At 43.6% G+C, this 18797-nt stretch overlaps 1 protein-coding gene and 2 long non-coding RNA genes across 3 annotated transcripts in view; 1 reads left to right on the top strand and 2 right to left on the bottom strand.

Annotated features, from left to right (window-relative positions):
* BRWD3 (bromodomain and WD repeat domain containing 3) overlaps positions 1-530 on the bottom strand; it is a 103451-nt gene extending 102921 nt beyond the window's left edge. The window contains exons 1-3 of the mRNA XM_019536493.1: positions 394-530; positions 259-317; positions 141-174 (exon numbers count right to left, since the gene is read on the bottom strand). Coding sequence (XP_019392038.1) covers positions 141-174; positions 259-317; positions 394-430 — 130 coding nt within the window. The 5' untranslated portion in view covers positions 431-530. The remainder of the gene's footprint in view (positions 1-140; positions 175-258; positions 318-393) is intronic.
* A 473-nt stretch (positions 531-1003) lies between these two features.
* Positions 1004-5995, top strand: LOC109311065. The gene is made up of 2 exons (XR_002101398.1): positions 1004-1186; positions 5407-5995. It is a non-coding gene; the product is annotated as an uncharacterized LOC109311065 (long non-coding RNA).
* Positions 2922-5409, bottom strand: LOC109311066. Its single transcript, XR_002101399.1, has 2 exons — positions 4766-5409; positions 2922-4307 (listed from the first exon to the last, which is right to left on the bottom strand). It is a non-coding gene; the product is annotated as an uncharacterized LOC109311066 (long non-coding RNA).
* Positions 5996-18797: the final 12802 nt, after the last annotated feature.

The following is an 18797-nucleotide window of genomic DNA, read 5'->3' as shown; positions in this document are numbered from 1 at the left end:
TGCTCCACAATAGGCGCCTCCAGCCGCCCGCAGTGCAAGCACCCCCAGGCCCCGGCCCCAGTCGCCGCCCCCCCCGCCGCGCCCGCCCCTCAACCTCACCTCACCTCACCCCGGCCGGCCCGGCCCGGCCCGCGCCCCGCTCACCTGGTGCTCCTCCAGCTCCTCCACCAGCACCTGGGGGGACACAAAGGGCGTGAGTCCGGCCCGGCCGCGCCGCCCCCGCCCGTCCTCCCTCGCCCCCCAGCCGGCCCCGCTCACCTGCGCGGATTTCTTGCAGGGGCCAGACTGCAGGAAGCGGGCGATCAGGTAGTAGAGCTCTGCGGCAGCAGGAGAGAAGGGACACGGTTACAGGGGCCGGGCCGCGCCGGGGCGCCCCCCGCCAGCGGTACCCACCGGCTTCCAGCTGGGTCGGGGCGGCCGCCGCCGCCATCCTCCACCTCCTCCTCCGCCGCCGCCGGAGGCCCGGGAGAGGGGGGGAGCGATCGGGCCCGCGGGCAGCGGCTCCTACAGAGGGCGGGCGGCCCTGAAGCAGCCGCGGGGCCCGCGCACCCTGGTCCCGGTCCCGGCCCCGGCTCCGGCCCCGCTCGGCTTCATCGCATCGCGCTGCGCCCCATGGACATCCCGGGCCGGGAGGCGGCAGCGGCCGAGCAGGTTGCAGCGCCGCCGCCCGCCGCACGAGGGCGCCGCACGAGGGGTGGGGGCCGGCGGCCCGGGGCGGTGAGGAGAGCCTGGGCGGAAGGAATGCAGGGGCCTGCGGGGCGACGCTCTGGTCTGCGCCGCCGCTTCCGCCGGAAGCTCGTTGGTGTCGGCGCTGCGGGGCCGCTCAGCGCTCGGGCCCAACCCCCCCCGAGGGCGCCATTTGCTGCGTCCGGTGCGCGCGGAGAGGGCGGCGTGATGCTGGTCGGCCGCCTGAGGCCTGGCTCGGGCAGGTCCTGCCGGAGGTTCTGTTCAGTCCCGCTGCCTCCCCGGCTCCTGAGAAAGGAGCCGCTAACATGGGGGGGGCTGGACACCGCGGGGCGGAGGGGGAGGGGTGCTGGGCAGCCGCCCGCCCACGCGAGGAAGGAGTCGACAGAGGTGGGGAAGCGCCTGCCTCGGCCCGAGCTGCCGCTGCCTGGTGCCCACCCTAGGAATGAGAGGTGGGGGCTTCTCATCACTGCAGCCCTGAGCGGAGAAGCTCCCGCCGCAGGTAAAGGAGGAGGATTCCTCCTGGGTCGGCCCTGGGGTGTTTATTTCCAAGTAGCTGTCATGAAAATAGCGTCCCTGGGCATGAGTCAGGCCCCTCAGCCTGTGTGCCGTGCCCCACATCACTGACCAGCTTCCCTGGTGTGTAAGGGTTGCAGAGGCACTTGACCATCCTTACCTGCCCCTGGGTGGTAACTCCTGATCCTTGGTCACTGCTGGATCAGCGGGGGGCACTGGCAGAGAGAGCGAGCACAATGATCAGCCATGCTGGTGAATTCTCTAATAGGCAAATCACCTGGGGTTTACCTAACACTAATATACAGTGGTACCGATCACTTCATCTGCTCCTTTGCTGAAGTGAAGCCAAATGTTCAAGCATGGCTGACCCAACTGAAATAAGAGGCCTGATTGTCAGCACTGGTGAGACCCAGTAGAGTAAAAATAGGAGCTGCAGGTACTCAGTTCTGCAGCTGGATCAATGTGTGCCAACTCCTGAAATTCTACCCAGCCTGCTGTGGTTCAGGCCAGAGCTAGGGTAAAGTGTGCTGCTGCAGTAAAGGATAATAATTGGCACACAGTCTTCAGGAAATAGAGCTGTTATTTAGACATTGCGGTTTTAAAGAAAGCTTGTGTGAAAGGAGGATGCAGTAGCCACAACCATAGATAACCTCAAGTATAAAAGGTAATTTCTCATAGTGTGTCTGGGCAGAGCGTCACAAAACAAATTTGCCGTCTCATCCAGATGTCTGATAACTTTGGTATGTATAGAGTTGCCATAATATATCGGTCTATCAGATGAAATAATAGCTACTAACTGCAAATTTTTGAACATCCCCACAGACTTGCCTCCGTAAGTGTTTTTGATGAGCAAGTCATTGCATTCTTTGTTTTCATATTGTATTTTGCCATCATATTTTGCAACAGAATTTTGCATCATATTTTTGTAGCAAAATTTGTTCAGTGTTTTGAGTGCTGGCCTTGGCATTATAGCAGTTGCCACCTAAGCCCAGAAAAGAAATATACCGTGTATCCAATTTACCCATAACTTTATCAGTATTGATTCAATATGATTGAAACAAAATAATTTCATGACTTCATTAATTTCTGTATTTGTAAAACAAACTTTTTCTGAAGTGCAGTTTTAAAGGTTGGTGCAAGCACTAGGATGCAGTCTAGCCTAGTTGTATGCTAGTAAGTGTTTAGATTACTTAGTTAACAGGTTTGGTTTCAGCAGTCCATTAGGAAGGAAACAGATATAGGATGCATTTGATTGTTCTATGTAGTTCATGCTTCAAGTTTGCATCTTTGTTTTAAACCATACAAGTAAAGAGTTTCATCTTCTAACAACATCGTGGATTAACTGGCTAATGGGCAACCCTAGTTTTTTCACGTACTTTGAAGTATAGAAATTCCTAATAACAGTATTTAGAACACCCAGGAAGCTTCCATCCACATAGTTCTCTTGGTGGTTACAAAATAGTAGTTGCACAAAACATTACAGATGAGGGATGCAGTGCGTGCGTAAATGAGAAAAGCTGCAAATATCAGTTTAAATATCAGTTACAGTTCAAACACTGTAAGCTTCAGTGTTTATTTCTACTTTTACATACTTAGTCTCCCATTTTAACAATATTTCCTAACAAGTCTTGAAAGCTGTGCTTTCTGTGACATTTAATGTAAAAGTGCAGTTTTGTAAGTAGTCACCAGTCGAGCAGGCAGCAAATCAACCTTGTTATATCTATATGTCAGTAGTGAAGGATGTAGGTAATTGTTTCTCTCTTCCCACCCCTGGCATCTGTTGTCAAAGGCACATCCTTTCACATGTCAAAAATTTAACTGAAGAAAAACCACAGATAAGCGTTTATAATACAGTTTGAGTGCTTAGCAGTATACAAATCACTTGTTTTCAGAGTTGAATATAGTCTGTATCAAGTGCAAATGTATAAAGAGCTTCCTTTCCTTTCATAGTGAAGTCCCTTTTTTGAGTGGTAACAGTGCTCAGCCTACATCATTTCAGTGTGACAGGGCTTCTCGGCAGCTGTTTGACTGGTGTCTTCTTATCCATTGGTGTGCCTGACTTGCATGTATTTCAGCAGTTGCAGTAAGCCATGAATCTGTATTATCACAATAGAGTAACTTTGTTATTTCTACAATTACTCTTGGCAGAATTAATTTCCTTGGGTCTAAGCTAAGTTTGCTGAAGTCAAAAGCAGTCTTTCCACTAAATTCAGTGGGCTTTCAAATAAAAAAACAAAAAAACAAAAAACAAAATAAAACAGAATAAGAATGCCCAGCCAGTGTTCATCTTTCTATTGCTCATATCCTCCCCACATATTCAAAATATAGGTTTCTTGCCAAATGCTGAATGCCTATCAACAGCATTCTCAAGTCACCAGAATATTCCATTTAAGTGTATAGCTTTAGGACTGAAAAATGTTTATGCATTTATCTGGAGTATGCACTCTTCCAAACAATGTACACAGTGTTCATCAAGTACACAGCATCCAGTACCATGGTATTAGCAATTTGGAAACTACCTACCTACCCTCATTCTCAGGGTTTCTTCTAGTGAATTTTCAGGGCTGTTAATAGAAGTCTTGAAAATGAAAGGGGATAACAGCCATGAAACTTACCTAGAGCCCATTGTTTTCAGTGCTTCTAAGGCTAAAAGGTAGCTTGTTCATTAAACCAGTATTCAAATACTTGTGTTATAAGCAAGTGATAGGTAAACTATTTGGTCTGGCTTTGTATTATGCAGTTAAGCAAATTACGCATCTGTGTGGATGAGTAGAGCACATTGCACTCTCGTGGCATTTTCCAAACATTACAGAATTCCCTAATAGTCAGATTTCTTGACCAAGAAAGTATTGGCCTAAGGATCACATGATTATTTGTTTTGTTATTTATTCTTTCCCAAATAGTTGAAATATGTTATCCTTTGTGCCAAATACAAATAGAACATTACTCGCATCCCTGCCAGCAATTGCCTGGCTCTGGCTCTGGACCTGGCCAGCCTGCAGTCCAAAAGACTATTTCTGTGGCTTGCTACTGTTTGGCACCTTCCATCCCTTGATTTCTTCTCTCTCTGTGTGGTTGGTTCCATGGCCCAGTATCTTCAGAGAACTCTGGAATATATAAAGGATATGGGGTCCATGACTAAAACTGCTTCCGACTTGTGTAGGAATCTCCTTGTATGTAGTTTCCGTTTATTGGTAGGTGGTGCATATTTGGAGGTTTGTCACTTGTTCATCTGGAGCTTCATTTCCTCAGGTGCTCGTCATCAGTATTACACCATGGATACTTTCCCACTGATAGATCCTACCTGCAGCTCTGGGACCTGCTTTTCTGATTCCTTCCTATCTAGGAAGCAGCACCTTGCTGCCCCATGAATTTGTTCATATCAGAATTCTATTAGTAAATGTACTAATGAGAGCTTTAGTGCAGAAGGTTAAAAACAGAGCCTGAGTATTAACTATGTGATAATATGTGCCACTGAGGAAGGGAGGAGAGATTGAAAGGTAGTTGAATGGTAACAGTTTGAGGCAAATTTATTTCTCCCAGATTTTTTTTTTGCTGCTTTTACCTTTTTTTGCAGCTTTTCAGTTCCAATGCAGTTGTTTTGGACATCGTCCTTTTGAAAGGAGAGATGAAAAGTGAACATCAGTGGGTTCATTAGGAACTGGAAAGAAGAAAAATTAAGGAAGCATAACGACAGTAGGAGAAGCAATCAAAAAGTAAATGTATAAGAAAGCCACATAGCACTATCTTGCCCCATAGAATTCCAGACAGCAAAACTACCCCATATCAGTGATGGGGAACCTCACCAATGTTCCAGCTCTTTCTGTTTCACTGGAAACCAAGTGGAAGGGCAAGGAGGGACATGTCCATGTTTGTTAGTGTTTTTGAAATAGTAATAACTGGAAGCCATTACAGGTTTTATATCTTTCTGTGACATTTCCTAACTAGAGGCTGTGTCAGAGAGGTCCACCCAAAATTCTTATTTCTGTTTAAGATTGTATGCTGTTGCTGTGCAGTACTTGTAGGATGTCCTCCGTTTGTGTGCAATTCTCTCTGCAGTTTTCTTTTAAATACAGATTTGCATTTCACAAACCTTATGACAGATAAAGGCCAACTTCCCTTTGCCAATGCCAAACCTTTGAATCAACCTTTCTACCTTATCATGTTACTCATAAGAAGAGCATGTGGCTCCTTTATTTCATGCAGAGTGTGGATCATAAATAATCTACCATGTAAACATCAATCTCAGAGTGGTAGGTTACAAATTTCTGTCTGTTAAAGTGATCTTTTTGGTGATATTAATGTGGATCCTAAACACGTGGGATTGAAGTTTCCACTTGCGTGTATGTGAATTTTCATGTATCTACTTGCTTGGTGAGTTCCATTTGCTTTTGCTAACTTCATCTTTGATCTCTGTCCCTCTGTCAGTGATGTAATTAAATATGCCTTCCTAGTGCACCTTGTCTTTGTATATTGACAATAGCTTTAAAAGTATTTAAAATTAGAAGTTCATGGAAAACCTGGCTCATTGTTTTCTCGTTCCACCATTTACTGAAAACATAATAGCCCAATCTGCAAAATATAAAGCAGCTCCTTATCATAATACTTAATACAGTTTAAGCCACTCAAGCTTTATTCTGAGGAACCCTCAGAATAGAGGAGTCACAGTCCTGTTATCACAGGAACTTTACTCAGACTCAGATTCATTAGCAAGAGGAATAAGCATTTGCATTTAAGGCAGGCTGCAGTACTCCACCCATCGGCCTAATTCTAACATACCATGGTTGCCTGAGTTTTTGTCTATTGGTCTTCTCCTGCCTCAGCTGTTGGGAGCAATATATATACACTTTTTTTTGTAAGTCAGGCCACACTGTCACTTAGCTGTTTCAAACAGAAACAATTACAAACCATCAAAAGGCCATATTTAAAGGATTTGTGTTCCAGTTTCTTCAGGACAGTGAGCAAACTACTTGAGAAGCAGAAGAGAAAAGGAATGCCTTAAGAAGGATATTTCTGATCACCCAAAGCCATCTTCTAGGCCGAAAGTGACTGTAAGGAGACCTTGGAAAGTAAATGAAAGTGATCTAAAGAAAGTGGGAACAGCAAACATGGCAGGCAGCAGAAATGGACAGAAACTAAGGATGTTCATCCTTGTATTCTATCAGGGTCCATATTTTGTGCGACCTGAGAAGTAGAGATGGAAAAAAGAATCTTATTCCAAGTCCACTTGTTACCAATAACACTCCTTGCGCACACTCCTAGAACTGGTTGCCCTTTTACAGTTTCCTCTTAACTGCTGGAAATTGACACTGAAAACACATTGCATCCACTTAGTCCCCCACTTGGTACACGTGTAATGCAGAAAAATACTAGCTGCTGTTTGGCACATGCCCAAAGCTTTCTTAGCACCGTTTTCTGTCCAGGGCATATTTATTGGTGCATGCACAGCACTGCTGTGGTTCTGGCTACATGACATTTCTTCAGCATTTGCACAGGGAGCAGGAGGGCATGTTTTAACAGCAGTGCTTTCAAGCATGATTGGATGCAGCATAGAGCTACTTTAAGCACTTCAGTAAAATTTTAGGAAGGTGAAGAGCTACGGTCAAATTCCATAAAGGAGAAAAAGATTTAAAAACTCAGCAGAAACAAAATAGAAATTACTAGGGGGACAGCACTTATATTTACTTAGAACGCATGATGCCTTCACCACTACTGCATTTTCTTTGGCTGTGTATACCCAGAATAGGGTCAGAATTTCATCGAAGGCATTCTGAATTTCACTGAATTAAACAAGCATAATTTGGATTGTTTGGTTGTTTTGCGGGGGGGGGGGTTGCTTTATTTTTTAATAACTTTTTTACTTTTTTGGAGAAGAGGGGACAGGAGGGTCTGAAACCGAAAACAGTTTGCTAGGGAACATTCACCCTTCTTATCCAGGTTACCCCTCGTAGCTGGAACATGACCTTTGAAACTGTTTTCTGTTACCAGTGAAATAAGTTAAAAGAGCACTTTATTCACAGTGGATGGAATTCCATCCTCAATCTGACCTGTGCAATTCCATTTGTAACCTAGCAGCCTACAGCTTTATCCCTCACCAGGCTGGTCTGTCTGCATTTGCTCAGGGCTCACTACGTCTGAGTGCAATGCAAGTCTCCAAGACTGAGGTTCGTTGACAGGCATAGTTCTGAAGTTTGCATAGTGCTACTGTAATATACCTGCCTACAGCTAGCAACACCATTTTCCTACTCCAATCTGCTCTAACATATACTCGTTTCTAAAAGAGACTCTTACTATAAACTTCATGCCGAAGCTGTGGTGCTTTGAAAAGGCATACTGGTGTGCTGTCATATAATTGGGAGTCTTGGACTGTATCCCACACAGGCCAACTCTGAGAAGAGAAGCAAGAATGTAGAATAGAACAATAATTGAACAAATCTTACAAAGGGAGGTATATGGATTATGATTTTTGTGGCAGGACAATAAGGGGCGCTACTATGCTGAACCACCCACCTCACTTTGACCAACTAAAACCATGCTTTGGGCATCTCCCCTGGGGCATGTATGGCTGGCCAACCCTTCCTGGAGCACACCCACAAGCCTAAGGTAATCACTGCCACCACCCAGGCTCTGGTCTCTGCTAGGGCTCTGTGCAGCCCAGGGTACACAGACCCTGCAGACCTTGGGGGTGCTTAGCCTGCCATGGTATTTTGGGGTGCTTCTGATAGCCTGAAGCATTCAAAAGTAACTTCCCATACTAGAGGAAAGTAAAAAAGCCAAGCCCACTTTAGCTGGCCAAGCAAGGGGAGCTAGAAGGCTGGTCCCTTCCCTCAAGAATCCACAAGTCGGCATGCTGTAACACATAGCATTTGTTGAAGTGAGAAAAAGAGACTGTAGAAGGGGTACAGGATGGAGGAATGTTAAGAGAAAAAAACACCTTGAGCAAAACAGAATGGGCTTATTGGTCCTTTTTAACACATGGCTAAAGATACGTCACTCTAATATACTGGCTAAATTTCAGGTAAGTTACTCGCATATACATCTGGAGAATGATAGAATTCTGGGGGTTTTTTGCTTGTTTCAATGTCCCAAAATGACTGACCTCCCACAAGATAGAGTGACCTATAATGTTTTTGACCTCATCACTAAGTTCCAACCAGAAACAGACTATATGATGCAGACCAATCTTTTTAAAAGTCATCAGCATCCCCAGGTGGAGTGACCAGGGTCACAGGTTGTTCAGTGGGAAACTCGGGACAAAGGAAGAGCAAGCTCCCCCCTCCCTATGGAATTTTTACAACACAGGTGACAAGGTGGATCCAGCAGCCAGAGTTTGAAAATGGGACTGGGCAGCCTCAGAGCAGAGGCAAACAAAAATGGGGATTTCTATTGAAAGGCTACAGGAGATTTTCAAAGAAATTTCTTCAGCTTTTGCACATTTCCATTTTTCTTTGTAAATGTATATCCTACAGACCATACACCCTATAAATGTTGAAGGACCAGAGGAGATTCCTGCACAAGGATACTCATCTTCTGAAAAATGAAACCCCAAATTGGCTCTATTTTAACTGGTATGAAAATAAATGTTCTATATAGTTGAATGGAAAGCCAGATAAAAGCCTATAGCTGCTATGTTTATTGGGTTGTTTAATTCTCTTTACTTTCTGGGGATGAGTGGGAGGAGTATAAGAATGTGTAATTGGTGTACATTAATGCACAGATACAGAAAAATGTAGGGTTGCCTTCAGGTGATCTCCAAGTACAGCAACCTCATCTGAAAATTTGGTAGTATCCATTTCATTTACTGCAGTTGAACACATCCCTAAAATTAACAAAACCTTCACAAATAGAGTTTTTTCTGAATTTCAGGAAAAATCTTGAATGCGGATCCTGTATGTAGATCAATATGACGCCATGTTTAATAAAATGATCTATACAATGTTCTTTTGTTAATGATTTTTAGCTAAATAGCTGTCAAATATTAAGCAGATTCCAGTTTGGCAGCTTTCCTTGTCAAAATTTGACACAATTTTCATTGTACTGTTGCATCAAACACCTGTTCCCTCTAGATGGTGCTCCACAACCAAGAATTGTGTTTAATGCCGTCTCTCTCGAAAGACTAGTGAGAAATAGTCAAGAAGACACTCTCCTTTGTCTCTGAATTCTGTCTTATATTTGTTAATCTGTGCAGCAGTTTATAGACTGCTTGTTCTGTACAATGTAAATACATTATTTCCTACTCTTGCAAATTTTAAAACCTGTGCACAAGAGCATAAAATGCAACCTGCATGGAATAATATCATCTGTTACTCTGAGGACTGATCCATATCTCATATCTCTTATGGCAGCCATTAACTGGTGTTAGCTGTTGATCTGCTAGACGGTATGTACATCATCACTACAATTTGATAACTTTTCTTTACAAAGGTCTATAATTTTCAATATTTTTATACACATGGTATATAGACACAAGCAGTAGAATATATATAGATGCAAATTTTCAAATATGGATAACGTATAAGAAAGCAAGCAACATTAATGACTATGCTAAGTATGTACATATATTTATATCTAATTAGATTAAATTAGAGATTGAGTAAATACATTTATTTAAATGGTAAAATTGTACCATAACATTTCTGACAACCAACATTGATACAGGAAAACAGGCAAGCTATAAGGTTCCTTCCAAAGGAGGTGCTGAGTGACAGTCTAGTTTTCATTATTCTGTATATCAATACATCCATATTTAATTGCCTGGCCCAGACCCTGCTGAAGTCATAAGGGGTCTTCTTTTTTCACTGGGTTTTGGATCAGGCCCTAAATCTCCACTTATCCTTCAGTTATGATAAAATATTCCTTCTCAGGCAAGCAGCTACCAGTGTAGGTGGTGCTCTCATTCCAGGGCATAAACAATACACAAAAGGGCTCTGACCCCTAGAAAAGTGCATAATATCACTAAGCTATTTCAGCAACTTACATCTAAAAATGGAGTTCCTTTAAGTCCTGATTCTGCATGCCGTCAACTTCAGTAGTTAGGAACTGAAGGCAGAATTAGTCCTGTAGTTTTTGTATACATGACTCAGGATTTATCAAGTATCTCTGTAGCTAAGTCACTGGATATACAAATATTACTGTTATTTTAATATAATTATGGATCTAGTTAATAGTTATCTTTTGTGCTAAATATTTCATGTACATTTTTCTTTTCCTTTTAAAAATGGGGTTTTTCTGTATCAACTCTACCAGAATGGTATAATTAGCTACTATTGTTTCAACCTTCATGTCTAAATGTGTTATATTGGACAACTACAAATGATGCTACTTTTATTTATTGAAGTAAATTCAAGTACCAAGTCAGATTATAGGCATTTCTGATATTTACTGCCACCCATATCGTGAGATTGTCTTGTGAAACGTGTACTAGTTTTGAAAGATGCTTTACCCATATTTATAATTAGTTTGCTTACTAAATCATAGTTTGTTTCATTGTTATGTATGGAACATAATGTCCTCTGAGTTGCACAATGATGCTAAAACATAAGAACAAATGTATAATATATTTTTTGGTTTCCTGACATTCCTGAAGTTTTTTGGTCCTTAAATACCAAAAGAGTGGGGCTTTTTAAATCTAGATTTTCCTAAAACATCCTCAGTGTCAAATGTGAATATAATGATGGATCTGTGCCCTAATCTTGTAATATTAGCACCACATTCTTGGCTCCTTCATACTTTTTGCAAATCAATGGGTTATGTCAAGAAGTAGGCCCGCTGCCTTCTTAAATATTTGTTTTAAAATTATGGGATTATTAGAATGAGACCGATATTTATGTTACACACATAATGATCTCTGTCTTAGTTCCTGTGAAGTCTGTGGATTCTACCCAGTGGGATCATCTACACATGGAATTAATGTGACACAATAAACCTGGTGCATATTGCTTTGGAGTTTATTGGTCCCAGGCACCACATTTACACATGTGCCTGGGACCGCAGCATGTTGAGCCAGGTTAGAACAACCCTGGCTGGCAGGGGACCCTGGGTGGGGGTCAGTCCCTCACTGCGCCCCCGCCAGCTCAACAAGCTGCAGAAGAGGGTGACTTGGGCACGAGGATGTTCCAGTGCAGGGCTAGCTAACAGGCAGCCCCCACACTGGAGCACTGTCATGGCTCAGCCAGCCCCATCAGTGGCTAAATGTTCACTGCAGCATACTAAATACCACCACGGCAGCGTAGTTCTTGTGTTTACAAGTACTAACCTGCGGCGGAATTGATTAGTTACAGTCTGGCTCTTGTACCATTTCCTCTCTAGACCACTCAGCAAAATTTCCAACACCCTCTTAGTCAGATCTTCATATCTGTTCCACCTCCTCTTTCTCTTGGACTTCTCTTCTGCTTTCAGCACCACCAATAACTTTTCCTTCTTTCCTCATGTTGTCCTACCTTTCTGGCAGTTCTTTCAGGGTCCTCTTGAAGGACTTTCCTTTCTCCCATTCTTGTGAGGACCCAAGGACAAAGTGTTGTGGGGCCCTTTCATTTTCCCTGTGCATTCCCTTGAGTGATTTCACCCATTCAGAGGATCAGCTATAAACCACTTTGCTCCTCAGTTATCTCCATCCATTCAGTCCTGCATCTCAGATCATCTCTCTGGCATTTGGATGCCCCACTGACAACTTAAGGGCATGTCCAAACGAGTGTGAAAATGTGGTTTGTGCCACAAACACCACACAAGCATGCATCTGCTACACTGCTAATTAGCACTGAGGTGGTGTTTTTTGACACCAAGGTTAAAAAAAAAAATGCCAGAAAAACAAGAGGCAGCACATGTCACTACTGCATGTGTTACCTAAAATCAAATACACCCAGTTCTCTCAGCCTCTCTTCTTAAGTTATGTGTCCCAGCTCCCTAAACACTTTCATTGCCCTCTGCTGGACTCGCTCCAATTTGTCCACATCCTTTCTCTAGTGGGGACCCAAATCTCGACACAGTATTCAAGATGTGGCCTCAGCAGTGCCAAATACAGGGGAATAATTACTTCCCTCAATCTGCTGGCAACACTTTTACTAAGACAGCCCAGTATGCTGTTAGGTGCCTTCACAAGGCACTCTGTTGACTCATATTCAGTATATTGTCCACTATAACTTCCAAGTCCTTTTCTGCAGAGCTGCTGCCTAGCCAGTCAGTTCCCAGCCTGTACTGCTGCATGGGACTGTTCTGTCCTAAGTGCAGGACTTTGCACATGTCCTTGTTGAACCTCATGAGATTTATTTTAGTCCAATCTTCCAATATGTCTAGGCCTCTCTGAATCCTAGCCCTACCTTTCAGTGTATCTGCTACTCCCTCCAGCTTGGTGTCATCCGCAAACTTGCTGAGGGTTCACTCCATCCCATTTTCCAAGGCATCGATGAAGATATTGAACAAACCATCCCCAGGACCAAACCCTGGGGTATTCGAGGATGCACTGACCCCAGCCCCGAGAAGTGGAGTGGAGAATCGGAGGCCAGGTAAGGCTGAGGCCACCTGAGCCCTGCAGGGGGGTTTGGGAACCCTAGGAGGAGATTTGGAGCCAGGCACGGCTATGGCCGCCTGAGCCCCAAGGCAGTGGTAACCCTACAGAAAAGGGGCAGTGTAAGAAGCCCCAGAAAGGGGACAGAGATTGAGTGCCAGGGAGCACGGTTGCAAGGCAAACCAGAACTGGTGAGGCGTAGGAGAGTAAAGTAGACAAACAACGTCTGGTACATCTGTGAGGGTTGAGGCGTGGCACGGGTGGTTGCAGCCGCACATAGCCCATAAGGCTGGGGTGCCCAGAACCCCATTATAGAACCGAGCTGCAGGGGGAACCAGCAGAACCATAGCCAAGGGAACGAAGGGCGGCCTCCCTACGTAACTACAGAACATCAAAGACCTGGCGGGTGAGATTGTGAGGGTGCTTTAACACTGACTTGGCATGGTAGGGGGTGCTAGAGGAGATCACGGCCACCCCTAGGACACAACTCCCTCAGTACCCTCAGGTGCATCACATCTGGCACCATGGACTTGTACATGCCCATCTTTTCTAAATCCCTAACCTGTTGTTTTGCCACTGTTGGCTGCTTACCTTCTTCCCAAACTGTGCTGCCAGGTACAGTACTCTGGGAGCTGACCTTGCCTGCAAAGACTGAAATTAAAAAGGCATTGCGTACTTCAGCCTTTTCAACATTCTCTGTCACTAGGTTGCCTCCCCCATTCAGTAAAGGGCCAACACTTCCCCGATCATCTTGATGCTTACATACTTGTAGAAACCCATCTTGTCACCCTTCACATCCCTTGCTAGCTGCAACTCCGACTGTACTTTGGCCTTCCCAATTCTATCCCTGCATATCCAAGCAATATTATAATACTCCTCCTTAGTCATTTGTCCAAGTTTCCACCTCTTGTAAGCTTCCATTTTTGTGTTTTAGCTCACTGAAGTATTTCGTTCTAAGCCAAGCTGGTCTTCTGCCATACTTCCTAGTTTTCTGCACATTGAGATGATTTGTTCCTCTGCTCTCAGTAAAGTTTCTTTAAAGTACATCCTGCTCTCCTGGACTCCCTTCCCTCTCAGACTGGTCTCATAGGGGATCTTGCCCATCAGTTCCCTGAGCGAGTGTAAGTTGGCTTTCCTGAAGTCCGGGTCCTTACTATGCTACTTTCCTTCCTTTCCTCAGGATCCTAAATTCAGTCATCTCATGGTCGTTGCTGGCCATGTTGCCATTCACTTCTACATTCCCCACCAAGTCTTCCTGGTTTGTGAGCAGCTGGTCAAGAAGTGCATGGTCCCTAGTTGGACTCATCAACATGTGTACCAGGAAGTTGTCCCCAACACTCTCCAAAAATTTCCTGGATTGCCTGTGCAGCATGTGTCAGGGTCAGTGAAGTCCCCCATGAGAACCAGAGCCTGTCATCTGAAAACTTCTGCTAGCTATTTAAAGAAAGCCTCATCCTCCTGTTCTGGTGGTCTATAGCAGACAAGTACCATGACATCACCTTTGTTGCTGTCCCCTCTAACCCTAACCCAGAGACTTTCAACAGGCCTGTCTCCAGCTTCATACTGGAGCTCTGAGCAACCATATGGCTCTTACATAAAGTGCAACTCATCTTCCTTTTCTCTTCTGCCTGTTCTTTCTGAATAGTTTATACCCATCCATGACAGTGCTCCAGTCATGTGAGCTATCCCACCAAATTTCTGTTATTCCAATCACATAATAGTGCTGGAAATGTGCAGGAACTTCCTTTTTTTTTTTCTGGCTTGTTTCCCAGGCTCCATACGTTTGTCTACAGACACCTGAGGTAACTAGCCAATTACCCTACTTTCTCAGGAAGAACGAGAAGGCCTCCTCTGCCTCTTCCCACCTGTGCCTCCTCTAGGTCATCTGCTTCCCTGCTTACCTCAGAGTTTTGGTCTGGTGAACCTAATTTAAAGCCCTCCTCACTAAGTTAGTGAGCTTGTCTGCAAAGATGCTCTTACCTTTCTTTGTCAAGTGGATCCTGTCTCTTCCTAGCAATTCTTGCAACAACATCCCAAAGCCCTGCTAGCAACACCACCTGTGCAGCCATGCACTGATCTGCAGGATGCACCCACTCTTGCCCAGGCCCTTCCCCTTGACTGAAAAGCCACCACTGGAGCCCCTATCCCCTTCACCCTTGCACTGAGAGCCCTGTAATCACTTGTGATCTGCTTAGATCATCCCTGGCAGTATCATTATTGACCACATGGATGAGTAGCATGGGATAGTACTCAGAAGGCTGGATGAGTCTTAGTAATCCTTCTGTGACATCTTGGATCCAGGCTTCAGGCAAGCAGCAGAGCTTCCAAGACAACAGGTCAGGCCAGAAGATGGATGCCTCCATCCCCCACGAAAGGGAGTTTCCAACTGCCACCACCCATCTTTTCCTTTTGGTGGCAGTGGTCTCGATCCTCCCAACCACGGGGATGCCTATCATGGCCTATTCCACTGACTGAATGCCCTCCTCTGTTACTTAGGGCTCCATATCTGTTCTCCAAGAAAACCACTGCAGATGGGGATAGAAGACTTCTGTTTGCTGCCTGAAATCACAAGCTTCCAGCTTCCTGGGAGTCCATATCCTCTTCCTGCTGTGCTGCTGCCTCTGGCAGTCCTTCCTCCACAGTCCTAGAGGTCTTCTCCAGCATTGAAACAATGAAGCCCTCATAGCAGAGGATGCTTTGGAGCCTTACCACCCCCTGTAGCTCAGCCTGCTTCCTGAGGGCCACCACCAGGAGGCACTGTTCACATTGCAGGCACATACCCACCCCTTGTCACTAGAAGGAACCTGCAAGCCACAGTTTCCACAGCACCAAACCAAAACCTGAGTGGGAGCCTCAACAGTGAGTGGTTCTGCCTGGACAGACATCTCACAGGTGCAAGCAATGGAAAAGCTCTCTGTGGCAGTGACTCTGGCATTATGACATCCCAGCCACCTCTGGTCTCAAATCTGCCACCTCTCTTTTCCTGCCCCTCTCCAAGTAGACCTTCCCTAGCAAACTCCCCTATAAACTGGCCTGTTCACTGTTTTTTGTTTTGTGTTTTGTTGGTTTTTGTTTGTTTTTTTTCAGTCATATTTTATGACCTTAAAAGGTCCTCCCTGGCAAAGGCAGTTCAGCAACACTTGCAGATGCTGAACTCCACCAGGGACAGGGAATTCCCTCAACTGGGTAATTCTGTTTTAACAGTTTGCTCCCATCCTTCTCACTGCACAGCTACAATCGAAGATGTCTGTTCCCCACACGGAGACATTCTCCTGTCTAATCTATTATTGTTGTGATGACTTGCATGTAGAGTAGGAGCTTTTCATCCATAAACAGTTCCTGCAGTGAGAAGACCTAACCACAATTGTGGTGGGGGTGTTGTGTGGTTTGTTGATATGATTTTTATGAACAGGGTGCTTAGAACTGTAAACAGTTTGCCTTGAATGGCTACAAAAAAGATGATGGGACCTTTCCAGTGAAATGCTGCAACCCCCTGAGTGCCATTATGAAATTCACAGCACAAGACACAGTGACTGTATTAAGTCAGGCTGCAGAGGATTATGGAATTAAATTGGTTGCCCCTTCCACCTTTCCCCAAATCAAAGATATTAGAAATCTAAATACAAAGAGAGGTGTCAAAATAATACAAAGGGTTCAACTAAAACCTATAAAAGCAAAGAAACTCATTTCTAGACACTAGCTGTTTTATTTTGGACTGCTGTTGTGCTCAGGCACAGCAATTTTACATTATATAATTTTCTATTTGGGAACCCAAGAACTGTGGGTAATTTTATGTACTATAAACACTGTGATGTTTGTAATGCTATTTTAATAGCTATGTGCATGTAATTCCTCTAGTTTTTTTTTTTTTTTTAATATTGCAAGGTAACTGTTTACGGTCTAGTACTGTTGCCTTGTTGCTTCAACCACCAAATTATTCTTTTTTCTGTATTAGTTTTCTGCTCGGTAGTACAACCTATTATTCATAACTATATAATTTCACACTGACAGCAACATTGCAAGCATCCTGTTTATTTCAGTGAGAGTTTGTGTAATGAAAGCTTTGCAGTCAGACTTGGTTAATCTATGCTGGATTTATCCAGATGTCTGAATATCTGAAAGGTTTAAATGGATATCATGTCTTCTGCTACATGCACATACCCTTTATTTGTTCATCTGAAAATGCTTTGCCTTGTATACTAACAAAAAGACTTTCCAAACTGCTTTACAACAACCAGGTTTGATTATGAAGAAAAACACTTTTACAGTGCACAGCGGTTTTGATCATATAACAAAACATATATGCAGTAGTATGAGAGACGTAATTGAGCTAGTATATTGCAATCAGTGATACAATACCATGGTCATCAAAATTAAATAGTACATAAAAGGTATTTAATTAAATTTGTTTGATCAAATATTTAGTTTAATTAAAATATTAAAAAATAATGATAACTTTTAATTAAACATTTAAACCTTTAATATTTACATATGTATTCTAATATTTAATTTAATTAACTTTTTAAATTATCACCTTTTATCTCAGTGTCTATAAAAATGTTTTTTAATCGGTAGGGTTTTTTTATGCATCTTTATTAACACTGTTACTATGTCCCTCTGCTGAAATTACAGGCAAAGTGTGGTAAACACTTTATTTTAGTACAGCTTTCTCAGTATGAAAGTATACTTATCACATTGCCTGGGGACAACCCAGGGACAGGGAACAAAAGGACAGCACTCCTTCAATAGGATTTGTTTGGTTTGTAAAGTCTTTGGGGCAGGAACTCCCTTTCTGTTTTATGTATGTGCCATGCCTTGCATAATGATGCACTGAGCAAGACTTCTTGGTGTAATTACAGTCCAAACATAGCAACATATTTATTGTGCTTTATTTGACCCTGATGCAATTTCACTGAAGTCAACCAGATTAATCTCCAACATAGAGAAACTTTGAGGAAAAGAACAATATACAAAATTAAAACTTGCAGAACTGTGAAAGGATAATCTGTCTGGAGAACATGGGCGACAGCAGGTAGGGGTCATGGCCTCACAACAGGTAGGCCTCAAGTATTTTAAATCGCCAGAGATGCAGGGAGCTCATAAGGCATGCAAAACAGATCAGGTCAGGGGAGGACTTCCTCCCCTTTTTCTCCCAGTCCCTACCAACCACCAAGAGTTCTGGTGTTTTGTATTTTTTGTAACTAGCACATTTTCCTCTGATTTGAGATTTAACAAAAGTATTTATGGCTCCACATACACACTGAAACCTCAACTTCAAGATACTTGCAACACTTAAACAGCCGTCCAGGAAGCGTCCTGGGATGCTGGCCATTTCTGACAGGTGCAAAGTAAAAGATAACTTGTAAGATAACATTTGAGGAAAGCATTACTATGGTAACAAAATAACTCACTGTAAAGTAAAACATATGTCATAAAGCAAGAAAAACTGCTCTGGACTTGCATGATAGAGGGAAAAGATACTACCAGTTCTTTAAATAAGTCCTGATTTTTTTTTGTTATGTTATAGTCAATAGGCTAAAAATTCTAATCTCCAGCACAAATGAACTGTAAACTAAATTCAACTGGAATATCACTGCTAGAAAAAAGACTTAAAATACTGCAATTGGTGTTCCAAAAAGGTTGGTTTCACCAATACATTAACTAGAACACATGATTTTAAAGAATTAAAGTATTTTCTTTCAGGAGTAGCAATGCAACAGGTAGTTCTTAATGTGCTTTTCTATATATATTCCACTGCCAGTGTGCATGCGCCGTCTGCGCTCGGGGAGAATTTTGTGCCCAGCAGTCTCCGCTGAGACCATACTTGCACCCTGAGTCTCTTAATTCCTGCTCATTACTCCCGGCTGTGAGTTGGAGTTTGAGGTGCCTGAGCTCCTTATACTAACTTCTTGAGGTACGTGCACCAGATGTATGTGCCACTTGTAAATTGTACTCAAACAGATCAAAATCTAGAATAATTTTTTCTTTATGAAGGTGTATTGCAAGGCTCCCTCAGGATAGGGTTGCCATATTTCCAGTTCCAACAAAGGGGACACCTGTTGCATGTTGGTTAAGGGGTAGATGATTGTACGGG

Source organism: Crocodylus porosus, unplaced genomic scaffold, assembly GCF_001723895.1.
Source record: "Crocodylus porosus isolate Cpor-Errol unplaced genomic scaffold, CroPor_comp1, whole genome shotgun sequence".
Taxonomy (NCBI): Eukaryota; Metazoa; Chordata; order Crocodylia; family Crocodylidae; genus Crocodylus; species Crocodylus porosus.
Note: the sequence above shows the minus strand (reverse complement) of the source record. Positions and strands in the feature narration are given on the sequence as shown.